Source organism: Diadema setosum, chromosome 15 (assembly GCF_964275005.1).
Source record: "Diadema setosum chromosome 15, eeDiaSeto1, whole genome shotgun sequence".
In the NCBI taxonomy this organism is placed as follows: Eukaryota; Metazoa; Echinodermata; class Echinoidea; order Diadematoida; family Diadematidae; genus Diadema; species Diadema setosum.
In genome coordinates this window covers 15135994-15148585 of record NC_092699.1, presented here as the reverse complement: position 1 = coordinate 15148585, position 12592 = coordinate 15135994, and the positions used below count along the sequence as shown (strand labels likewise).

General features: G+C 38.7%; 1 protein-coding gene across 1 annotated transcript in view; it reads right to left on the bottom strand.

Moving 5' to 3' along the window:
• LOC140238556 (adipolin-like) overlaps positions 1-2056 on the bottom strand; it is a 68881-nt gene extending 66825 nt beyond the window's left edge. The window contains exon 1 of the mRNA XM_072318458.1: positions 1910-2056. Coding sequence (XP_072174559.1) covers positions 1910-2056 — 147 coding nt within the window. The remainder of the gene's footprint in view (positions 1-1909) is intronic.
• Positions 2057-12592: the final 10536 nt, after the last annotated feature.

The window sequence follows — 12592 nt, the reverse complement described above, 5'->3', positions numbered from 1 at the left end:
AATCTCGGAAACTATCGATTCACAAATGGATAACATGTAGGCCTGCTCTTCTCTTGTGCAGGCTAACCGTTCTCGTGGCTGCACAGAAATTCATGAATGATAGTTATTACTTTCGTTAAAGGAATGGTATAGTTTTGGTTGAGGTGAGGATTCAGCTTTTAACTTTTTGAAAGATATAGAAACAACGCTATCAAATGTTAAAGAGCATACAAATCTATGAGGAATTCAACGTTTATTTGATGGAAATCGGTTATGAAATGGCTGATATATCCAAAAACAAAGCAAAACAAATTCGCGATCCTAATAAAAGTTTTACTTTAAAAGCTTTATTTTGGATATCTCAGTCATTTCAAATCCAATTTTCATCAGATAAACTTTGGATTCTTCTTATAATTACATGCCCTTTCATATTTCATGAGAGGTTTCTATTCATCTCAAATAAATAATCCTCGAAAAAACGTTGGAAACCTAAAGCCCCTTCTCAACCGAAACTGTACCATCCCTTTAAATTTCAGAATATAATTATTGTGTGCATAACACCGGCTTAAGGCAGTTCACCGAATTCACACATCAAAACCATGGACCATCCATTTTATGAGCAGTACCATTTTACATGACATTTGTCATCAATGTACAGCGTAGGTGAAGAAGAAGAAGAAGAAGAAGAAGAAATATTAGATTGATTTGCACATCGATAATGCTGCAGAAAGAGAGAGAGAGAGAGAGAGAGAGAGAGAGAAGGGGGGGGGGGGTTGAGGGAGAGCGAAAAGGACGGAGTTTTGGGAATGATTGAAATCATTAATTTTTAACCATTTACACGTCTTTTAAATTTGCATGCGAGACGCAGACCCTTTCATTCTCCTGAATCCCCTCATAGATATCTTATATATTTCATAATCAATTGCTAAAGTATAAAATCATCCAAAGCACATGCTGGGGAGATGACGTTTTTCGAATGAAATCGGTAACAATAGTCGATGTAGAACCTTCCCCTCTCCCTCAAACCCATTCATTTCATTTCATTTCACACATGCATGTTCACATGCATGTTTTTTATTTTCATTTCCAATCAAACACAGGTAATACACTTTGACATGATTACATATATTGGAACATAATAATACATATTGTTTCTTAAAAGAACTTCATGGAAATGGAAATTGAGGGGCTGCTAAAAAGCGAACTTGTAGATTGCAGTCCCCTCACTTACGTTACATTACTACAATACATTAATTATATATGACTTTATAACACAATACAAAGATACATGTACCGTACAAGCTAATCATTGAAAGTATACAGTTTTCATTCAATCAAATCGGATGGTTACATGAAGTACAGTGTATACGCTTTCACACTTCCTCCCATGGGACTAAAAATGTTCGAAACGCATCAAAAAAAAAAATAATAATAATGACAATCGCAATTTGTGGGTACTTCCGCAACGTAGACGTATCGGAACTCATTGATTGCTAAGTGCTCGAACGAAGCTCTTCGGTATGTACGAGCATGTGGACCCTAGGGTCCATGGTACGAGGAAAGGATGACATGCTTGTTCGACGTGTTATGAGAGCACTTGTGAAGAGGTGTTGAGAACGATTGGTCAGTGTTCACTTTTAAAGTGTGTAGTGTTCAGTGTTGGGTTATGTGTCCTCCTATTATGACTGATATTAGGTACTGGCTCAAATAAATAGCGTATCTATATTTGCAAGGCGAGAAAATACTTGGGTAGTGTAGTGATCGACACGCGGCTGCCGGTTTGAAGCATATTACGCTACGGTGCATTCGTCAAACAGTTGTGTTTCAAACAAGGGGTTATGAAATGAAACACAGAAGAAGCGACAGATCAAAGGAATACACAGTGGAAATAACAACAATAAGAACATACAATGGGACACAGCTTACTTACCAGTGACAGAAGACTACCGTAGTCTTCGTCCAGGTCGTCGGGAAAAACGTTCATATGAATGTATTCCTCATTTGTGGTCTGGGCCGCACATTCCACGCCCGAATGCAGCCACAAGCCGCATAGGAACAAGACTAGATTGGTCCACATTCTTTAGGGTCTTTGTTCTTTCGTTTCTTCCACAGAAAAGTGGTGATGAACACACAAAAATCCAAGGTTCGCGTTTCACCAAATTCAGATTTTTGCCGCTTTAGACTAGTGGCCCAAAACTGCAGTTGTCACCATTTTGTTGCGCATGCAGTAATAATGATAACATGTTGAAATACAGATGCACTCTATCCGACATGACGGTGTGTTACACAAATCATCATTGTACTTCTAATATCTGAATATTGATGAACTATCCACTTGATATGTCAGCTGCCTTTGAGGAGTCTCACATTTTGCTCTAGATCTTTTTTTTTTTGCCTTTTCAGACCAGCTGGAGAAAGCGATTCACAAAGATATCTCAAGAATAGTGTCTCCAAAAGCTGGACGGCGACTCAGAATTCTGCTCAGACGAAAAACTTGATATAGATTTCCCAAGCAAGTGAACTTCAAAACCTCATTTGCCGCGGACCGTAATGCCGAAGTCTGGATCCATCTAAACCGTCCCTCTTGTTAGAATGCTAGGTAAATTACCAAGTAATCTGCTGAAAATCCATACTGGTTGGTCTTCTCACATTTTCTAGATGTCCTTGATGAAATGAAATAGCTGTGTCATCACACGCACAATTGTTGGGTGAAAGACACCAGCGTAACGATCCATATAAAGTGTCCATAAAAGTCCAGAGAAATATGGCGACTGATAACCGTCCCTCACGTTTTCAGTCTACTACCGATTGACGCTCACGTGGTTCGTTTTCTTGTTTATGATTATCTTTGACACTCTTTCTTTTACGATTGTGAAAAAGAAAGAAAGAAAGAAAGAAACCGTGTCGTAGAATATAAGACTCGGTCCCGTGACACACGTGTTCTTGAAAGCTGTGTGAGGTCACACACGGATTTTATTTGGTGACAGAACAAAGTGGGAGTACGTGTAAAGATTCCCACAGTAAAATAAAGATCCTTGAATAGGGGCAAGAAGGAGAGAGAGGTAAAGAGAGGCAGACGCGATTCCGTGGTTGAAGAAAAAACGCACTCGATGTTTCCACCTCCCCTCCGTGCTTCGTGCTACGGGCAAAGAAGAAAAAAAAAAAGAACCCGCAAAAGGAGATGAAGAAAATGCTCCAAGGTTGCGGGAGTTGACACGCGAACAGAGAAGAGACGGGCAGACCCCGGGATCGCTGGGCGTGATGCAATGGACCCGCACTGCGGTGTCCGTCAGATACAATAAACCGAGGAACGTGGTGAAATGTTTCAAAAGGGCGCACGAATGCTGGGGGTAAATGTGAACAACAGAATAATACCGCTCCTCTCACGATCGTATTACTCCGCAAAGTAAATTTCGACTCCTTTATGTGTTTTCGCTTTTTTCCCCTCGTCTTTTTTTCGTCAACAGCGAAATGAAGGAGAAACAGCTTCTAAAGTCCACCGATATTATACCAGCAGTCCGTTTGTAATTATCGGGAAATCAAAGATTTAAAACATGGCAAAGTAATTCCAAATTAGACAGTGATAGAGACCTCGCTTCACTAAACGCATTTAAAGCACATTTCTATGCTAAAATCATCCTTCGATTCAGCTCCAGCAAAGGGCTACAGAACGCTGGGGATCGTAGTGGTGATGGTTGGTCGCTGGACGTTTCGTCTTGAATGAAGTACGAGGTAAGGGGAGCACGGCCCTAGTATCCAAGAACCGACTTCAGGTCTTCCACTCGATCCCGAGTGACGTTGCCAGTAGAATTGACCAATCACAGGCGTCACAACTTCTTGAGCACCTCGCCGAACTCACTCAACCGATACGAAGTGATGATGAACTCAGATTTCAGAATGTTGTCGTTGTATTTCTGCTTTGTTTCCTTTTTTCATCCCACTTGCTATACCAAAGAACCGTTTAGCTCATCGGAGCGGGAAAGATTGTGATATGGCGTCGAAGATGACACGTCGATTTGAAAAGTACATTTCCAATTTGCTGGTCAGAAAGACTGGAGTTGATCGATGATTCATGATGGGGTATTGTTATTACCCTGAAAAGTCAAATTTAGACCGGAGAGGCGGTGAGCTATAGCGAGCACATTTTTCCCTTTTCCATTTTTTCTTATAGAAAATGAAAGATTCAAGTTGGATGCCTTTCCAGGGGTTTGGCGGAGGGAATAAGGTGTCAAATCCATAGGTACAATAATGACAGTGTGACCACACTACCTGTATGAATACTGGTAGTATGCATGCATACCTCAAGCATGAGGTATACAACAAAAATTAATAAAGATTAATAAAGATGAACTAGCTAATTCTTTACTATTGTTAACATTATCAAAATTTATTATACACTTCCTTCTTCTCTAATCTTTTCTGGGAAGCAACCGCGAAGCTACAAAAGATGATATACTTACTGTAGAAGTTTTTTTTTTTTTTTGGTTGTCGTTGTTTTTTCTGCAGGCCAAAAACATAGAGTGAAATGAAGGTGATGACATGTCTAATAATTTACTTCAGGGAGCTCGTTTGCTTCATGCTAATATGTTTTCCTAAAAGATAATAGGTCTACTTGTTTTTACTTGCATATTTCTGATTGAAGATATATAAACACTTTAAAAAAGGCCCAAATAAGAAACAGATGAGATGTTTTAACATTCAATAAATGAAGTTCTAACATTACACAATGAAAAAGAAACCTGCCGTAAAACTATATGCAACGTTTCTTTTCATGGTAAAAATTGACCATAACTCACGAAAGACGTTGCTTACGTTATACTTTTTTTCCTGTATAGAACAGAATAAACGTGATGGTTACGTTCTTATTCAAAAAAGTAGGACAGACATGAGTTGACTTTTGGTGATTTCTTTGGTCGTGATAGACATTATCATTCTATCTCAATGAATTTGTTACGTTGAAAAAAATAAGGGGGAGACAACAACAAAAGGTCTATTATTCAAATTCATTCAATTCTTCAGTCGAGATGTTTTCATTTCAACTGATTAACAAATTGCCCTACATCGACAACATTTACGTCGATGTAGGGCAATTTGTCAATCAGTTACTAAAGGTCTATTGTATCTGTGATTATCATCATTTTCTTTATTTTTTCCAGTCACTACTTCAAATTCAAGACCCAAAGTTACAAGCATGTTCTTCTTTACCATTTCCATCCTCATTATTGAATTTTCTTGAGTTTTGTTACACCATTAACATCGTCAGCAAGAATATCATCGTCCTTGCCATCACCATCATCACCCACGTGAAAGAGGACTTCTCAACACGTTGAGGAGATTAAAACCCTGTGCAGCGCTCGCCTGTAGAGGACGCTGTTAACATATTCGCGGATGAAACAGCATGAGAGCGAGCAAGTGTTTGAAAATTGAAAATGAAAACGATGTGTCTCTTTCTCTAAATCTTTCAATCTCATGAAAAAAGAGACTTATATTCATTGTCATATTCATATTCATAAAGATAAACTTATACTCAGTTTTCGTATGCAGAATATCAATAGGTAAATTTGGCTTCCAGCGACATTTAACTGGCTCGAGAGCGAACCACCATACGACGGTATATGCCCTATAAAGTTATTAATATCAATATCACTATTACTGTTATAATTACTCTTACTAGTCATTATTAATTGTTATTATTATTATTATTATTATTATTATTATTATTATTATTATTATCATCATCATTATCATTATTATTATTATTATCACTATTATTATTATTATTATCATTATCTTCATCACCATTGGATCATTACCATTATTATTGAGCGATGTTATATGACTGTTTGTGCTGTGCAAATTATCGTAATTGAAATTCAATTTCATGATTTCGATTTGTGAGTCAGCTCTGGGACAATTATTTGCTTTCTCTGCGTTAGTATTTACTAGCAGTATTAACCTAATCAGAAGATGACTTCTCTTTCACTTCAAACAAACCAGAAAACAAACAAAAACAGATAGAAATACCCCCAAAGACAATAATGGAACAACAAATCACTAGAGAGGTTAAAATGTTGTAAGCACTGTCCAAAGGCCTTGACACAGAAAGCGTTAAAGGGATTGTACAGTTTTGGTTGAGACCTAATTTCAGGTTTCTAACATTTTTGCGTGAGATAATGAGAAACCTCTTATGAAATATGAAAGAGTATGTAATTTTATGAGGAATTCAACATTTATTTGATGAAAATTGGTTTTGAAATGGCTGAGATATCCAAAAAAGAGCAATTCTAATAAAGTGTGGGACCCACACTTTATTACGATCGTTTTGTTTTACTTTGTTTTTGGATGTTTCAGTCATTCCAATCATAATAAAGTGTGGGTCCCACATTTTATTAGAATTGCTCTTTTTTGGATATCTCAGCCATTTCAAAACCAATTTTCATCAAATAAACTTTGAATTCCTCTTAAAATGGTATGCTCTGTACTATATCATAAGTGTTTTCTTGGTATCTCGCAAAAAGTTTTTGCGTCAGTTAAACCATGGAGAGCTGGGGAATTCTATTGCAGAAATTCTGATCTTTTCATTTTCAAATTAGCAACTCTAAATTTCACTGCACATCTCATATTTGAGAAAGACTAGATGAAACTGGTTAAATGCATTAAATCCCCCCCCCCAAAAAAAAGCCAAACAATTTACGATTCAATTTCAAAGAGAAAACAGGAACTTTTAAAAGTGTGTTGCCGATTTCAGAATAAGTTATTGATTTAACAGTGAAGAGATTTTGAAACCGCAGTTAACAGTAATTGATAGACAATAAAGATGCTAAACGAAAGATTGTCTTGATAAATATAACATTAACAATAGATAGTAAAAGTCAGCATAAAGGAATGCAGCAGGACCATACAACATTAAATGTGGTTTAAGGGACTCGATGGTTTAACGAAGGTGTATCTCGAGAACATGTAAATTCTTCTGTAGGAAGTAATGAAATTAGAAGTGGAGATATGGATATTTCTAGGTGTTCGAAGCGTCGTTTCTACAAAAGTATAATCATTCGTGAAAAGTCAAACTCAATTTTAGTCATTTGACATGGTCAGTAAATCGATCGGCTTCGCAGTCGAAGGAAACACCACTAATTATTGTATAATGGAGTGATATTTTATAAACGATAGGTTTTCGAATCAAAGGCAGGAAACATAACTGTTTGCATGTCGGCTGCATACGCCATATTCTTGAACAAGAAATCCACCGATCACACAATATACAGCAAGAACATAATGGTAATTCTTTTCATAATCGATAGAGAGAGAGGGAGAGACTGAATTTTAACTGTCTAAAGTGATGCTATATAATATCAGCAAACAAAAATAAAGTAAAAAAAAAATCACAACAGCAGCAGCACCCACATATGAATGATGACTGCTACTTCTGAATGAAATTAATATGGATTTGTGCATATACGAAATGAGGGATGATATAAAATACTGCCCCTTTTTCGTCTGGTCATTGATATGAAGTGGATATATTTCTGGCCGACATTCATTTTAAATTAATTTGAAATTCTTAATCTTCTGCCAACTTGACCCCCTTGCAAATAAACAAAGTTTTAACTTGATGTGTTTAGTCAATTCAATTCAATTCAAAGTTTATTTCATTTTCCGACAAAACATAAGTTACACTTCTTTTGACAACAGAGAATAAGGTAAACAGAACATTATGTATTGAAAAGAATGTACAACAATTGAGGACCTTATAGTAATTATACATTGTTGTAAAAAAGAAACAAAAGTGATCGAAATGAAGTACATGTATAACTTTGCTTAAAGTGTGAAAAATGGAGAGACCCACTAAAAAGACAGAGCTTGTAGAATGTGGGCCCCTCTTTCCAATAGGAAAGTTGTGACGTCATGTCGTCATCATTACACCTGAATTTGTAGCCGGTATCAGTGTCTCATGAACACATGGGAAATTGTAAATTCCAAATCTTTTTTGGTCCTAAGTCCCATTTCAGCGAAACTCCTATTGTGGTGTTATTTTGATTTGTGTGTGTGTGTGTGTGTGCTCTTTCTGTCAAAGTTAACTTTAAAGAGGAATGGGATTCAGCTATAAATCCCCCCTGTGTTTTATACCAAGTACTAGGCTGCGAAGTTAACTTTGTTTCATATCGTATCGTTGTGTAATTTCTGTACAATTAGTGTATAATTAACGTCTGAGTTACTGAAATAAGTTTTGAGTAGGTACTGACAGGCACATCAATTTCATGGTCCCAAAGTCGTGAAGATCGCTTGATTCTCGCTGCAGTATAAGCAACTCGAAGGTTTGTGTTTGCTCATGAGCAGCACACCGTCCGTTTTATTTTAGCCTCTGCCATCTTTTCACTGCTATGGACAGAGAATAGATTCCTGTAAGGATAGACAAAAGTGAAAAAAAAGAAACCAACAACACCAAATGTCTCTTGAAACAGCATGATTACTACAGGAGCCTCGTGTTTTTCGACATATCGAATGTGTTTGTGTTATTTCCCTGTTTGCTGCTGAAGTAGTTTTCATTTCGATGTAGTTCTGGCTTAAATTCCATTGCCAGAGGATGGCGTGTCATAATCAAGGGTCCCCCAACCCGACCAGCGGACACCTTGGTGATAACTACGCGGCCAGGCCTCCGGTGTCACGGCTTATCGCCGCGGCTCGCCCCGAAAAATTCTTCCCCCCGCCCGTGCGCTGCGGGCAGCAACACGTGTGGCAGACTCCAGCCGCCGCCTTTCTTCCCCGCTCGACAAGACAGCGAACGGAAGGTGAGAAGACTGACAAAAATCGACCAGCCCTGACCGCCTGCTATTGAGCATGGTGACACGAGTACCCCTGTCCAAGCCACAGCAAAAAACACCGACCCCCAAAAAGGTGGGCGCTCTCACAAAAGCGCCTCGCTAATCGAGCGGCAAAACCGGAAATCGCTTGCGACATCATCATTCCAACTCTTGGCACCTTGTTTTATTTACTCACTCTTCATACGCGGCCTGCCTTGCTGTAAAACTTCGCAGCTTTGTTTCCGTTCAGCAATAAAGGTGCGGAGGAGAAGAAAAAAAAAATCCCGCGTATTCGGTGTAAAGAGCTCTACGCCTATAAAGAGGCAGGCAATCTAGGGATCACTAAGTCAACACTTCTCAAAGAAGTTTAACACCATCTTCCCTATATGATCCAGGGATGACGATAAATATACGATATGTTGGATGTTGTTTACTTCCGATTCTTTTCTTTCTTTTTTTCCCCCCAGACCATAGAATAAACTCTTTTAGGGAGCAATTCGATCCGCCGGGTGATACTCGAAAATCCTCAGCTTTTCTCAAGAGGAGCTCTTCTCAACCGTAACATCTGGTCAGACCAGCGCCGCGATGTCGGGGCAGTATGGAAACCAACTGAGATCAGTAAAATAATAGTTTTTATTGATGTGGACGGCCATGCAGCATCATGAATACAAATCATCATTTTTCCTTTTTTTATTATTTACTCCTATATCTTCTTCCGCTTCCCCCATCTTTATTCTTCTCTTCTTCGCTGTAATGATTTCTATTTTCGCCGGCGTGCGATCGATTCCGTTTTGCAATCATTCCGAAACGAGGCAGTTGGTGCCGCCATCTTTGCCCGTCTGCGCGACATGGCAGGTCGATACGGCGGGCGTCAAAGTTTCCCACATCTGTACGCGGGAGGCGCCACCCGCCAAAAATGAGAAATATCAGCGAACGTCGGGGGAAAGAAAAAAGAGGAAGGAGAAACACAGACACACACATACACACACGCACACGCTCACCCTCACACATATTATGAGGATTGAGCACAAAGTTACAAGCGTCCTTTTGATTCCAGAAAGATAAACTCTTGTCCCCTCGTCGTCAGATCATCTTCGCCGGGTTTAGCAGCTGGCTCGCTGTCGAATCGAAAGCCGCTTTTGCGTCCCCTGGTTCCCTTCCCACCTAGGGCATTGATTTCGGATCGTAATGGCACTCGCTGCCTCAGCCCGTGGCGCGCTAACGGAAAAGTTTTTATCGACGCGGTGTCATTTTGCGCGCCTTGTCGTAAAATGCTCGCTTTCCTCGGGGGAATGGGAAACGTTGACCAATCTTACTCTCGCTGGCGGTTGTGATATCACCCCTCCAGCTCCACCAACAACCTCACGAAGTTAAAATCATCTTTGTTTTCCTCCCTTTGCTTTTCCCAAAAAAGGTGTCGGAATATTGATCTCAACCATTAAACACTGTGAAACGTTTCATTTGTTACATTAAGGAAAAGAGATTTGCGAAACAAACCCTCGACTCCCATCTCCCATCTCTATCTTTAAAGTTTAAAGATTTTTCCCTTCTCTTCCTCTCCACCAACCAGCACTGCTTTCAAAGAATGCTCTTGCGTTAACCCTACGACTCCCACTGGAAACGTTTTGGTACAAAAGGTTAACCCTTTGCGTGCTTTGAGTGCCGATCGGGGCCGATTGGTAAAAAAACAAAACAAAAAACGCACTCTCCAAAGTTTATAGTACAGGAAGGGTTAATAGGTGTGTAATGGTTGCAGTACTGAAAGGCATAAAACTATCCCAAGGCTGAAGAGGGCATATGATATTTCTTTTTTTTAGGTTAGACATTATCAATATTTTACCTCATCCCCCTTCGTCTGTCATCATTGTGGTATATGTATCAGTTAGTGGTGTGGTTTGAGGCATAACGTGCAGCAAAGAAGTAAGACGTTGATCAGAAATCTAGTTAAGTCGATTTCATCTTACAAGAATTTCTCAAATCAGACCAACAGCGTGTGATCAAATAAAGATCACGGATGCATTGCACAGAAAAAAAAGGACGCATCATAAACAACACTATTACATCCTTATTGTCAATGGATCAGTGGTTTCTTCTTGGTTCCGAGGTTTTGAAACAAACATAAAAATACTATGTCAGACAGACAGAATAATTATATGAAAAATGATTTCCGTTCCTTACATTGTGTTGTCAGCCTTATGATATTATATCAACGAGCTCCCTGACCCTCATTCGATGTTTCAATGACAAACGAAGTGAATCTTAATTGACTTGACGTGGATTTTTAGCCGGCGTAGCGTAAAAAGATTGGTTTAACAGTCAAACGTTAGTTTTCTGCCCCTCGTTTCCATGGCAGTAGAAGCAAATCCAACACTGGTATTATTACAGTTGTTTGAACTCTGTTAAAAGGGAGCAACGAAGTTGAAGCATCAATGAATGGTTTTTAATGCTAACAGGGTGTCAAGCGTAAATAAATGGATAATCAGATATTGAACAAACTTCTTGCGGTCATTGCACGTGTATCACAAGTAGTCCTTTCTCTAAACAATACTGTGTATTCACATAGCTGTATACAATTATGTGTTTTATAAATATAATAATATGCACGTTGCCATACGCTTGCGAATATGCGGACGAGTTTCTGCAGATATTTGTATGTTGTGTGCGCGTTGATCCAGCCATCAGTCGACACTTGAATCGTAGAAGGACTTTCTTGTTGTTAGGTTAGGTCCATTCGTTCAGTTTTGTACACATAATATGAGTTTGTTTTTTCTCCCTCTCTCATTTTGCAAATGCAACTTGAAGCGACCTAACAACAGCTGCATAAATCCGAGTGGGGCGTGAAATAATTTGCCGATTACGAGGGCAGACATCCACCGACTTGTATTTTATGAAATGTTTGCTCGATTAAGGTATTTAACCCTAGTTTGTTTTGACCCTTCTTTCCGTGCGACAAGACGTGATCCTCATATATAACCCCCTCAAAAGACCCCTCAGAACTAATTTTGAGGAGTTTATATAGGTGTGATATACGATGACAAAGGATGTTACACGAGGACAAAGACGATAAAAGCCAACGGTACGTATATTAGCAAATACCACAATATATGAAGAGTTTGTTCGCAAAAACCGATAAGTCCATTTTTGAAGATTTTGAAGTACGGTCTCTGTCATAAAGTACAAAATAATACCTTCGTCGGCTGAGAATGATAAGGGCGTTAAGTTGCCACTAAACCCATAGTTGTTCACGACCACTTAACGCCCTTCTCATTCTCAACAGACGCCTTTTAAATGACATATCGGTCACTACATATAAAGGCACATTTTTAAAGTTGTGGTCAAAAGAAGCAAAATTTTTCTTATCATTCTCTTTATTTTTCTTGACCATATCGCAAATATCTCCATTTGATAAATATGGACTTATCGGTTTTTGCAAACAAACTCTTCATATATATAAAGTCGCACGCACTGATTTTGTTTGAGGACTGAAAATAGGTAAAATGGGTCAACCTAGTCAATCATGAGTTTTTCATATTTTCTGAAAGAGCAAGTCTTTTTCTACATTTAGTTTGGAATCATAAAACGAACAGGAAATTATGCTTTTAGCGGTTTTTCTCGAACACTCTTTTTTTTTGTAGAATAATGTGATTAGGTGTGTCCTATAGAGTCCCCTTTTCATTTCTTAAAAACTCTGTACATACTCTTCACTTTCAACCCTAATAACTTTAGAAAGAATGATGCTACTGCTTTGAAAGTTGGCATTAATCATGTATTATCATGTAAAGACTCCAACAAAGAAACGAATACATCAAGGA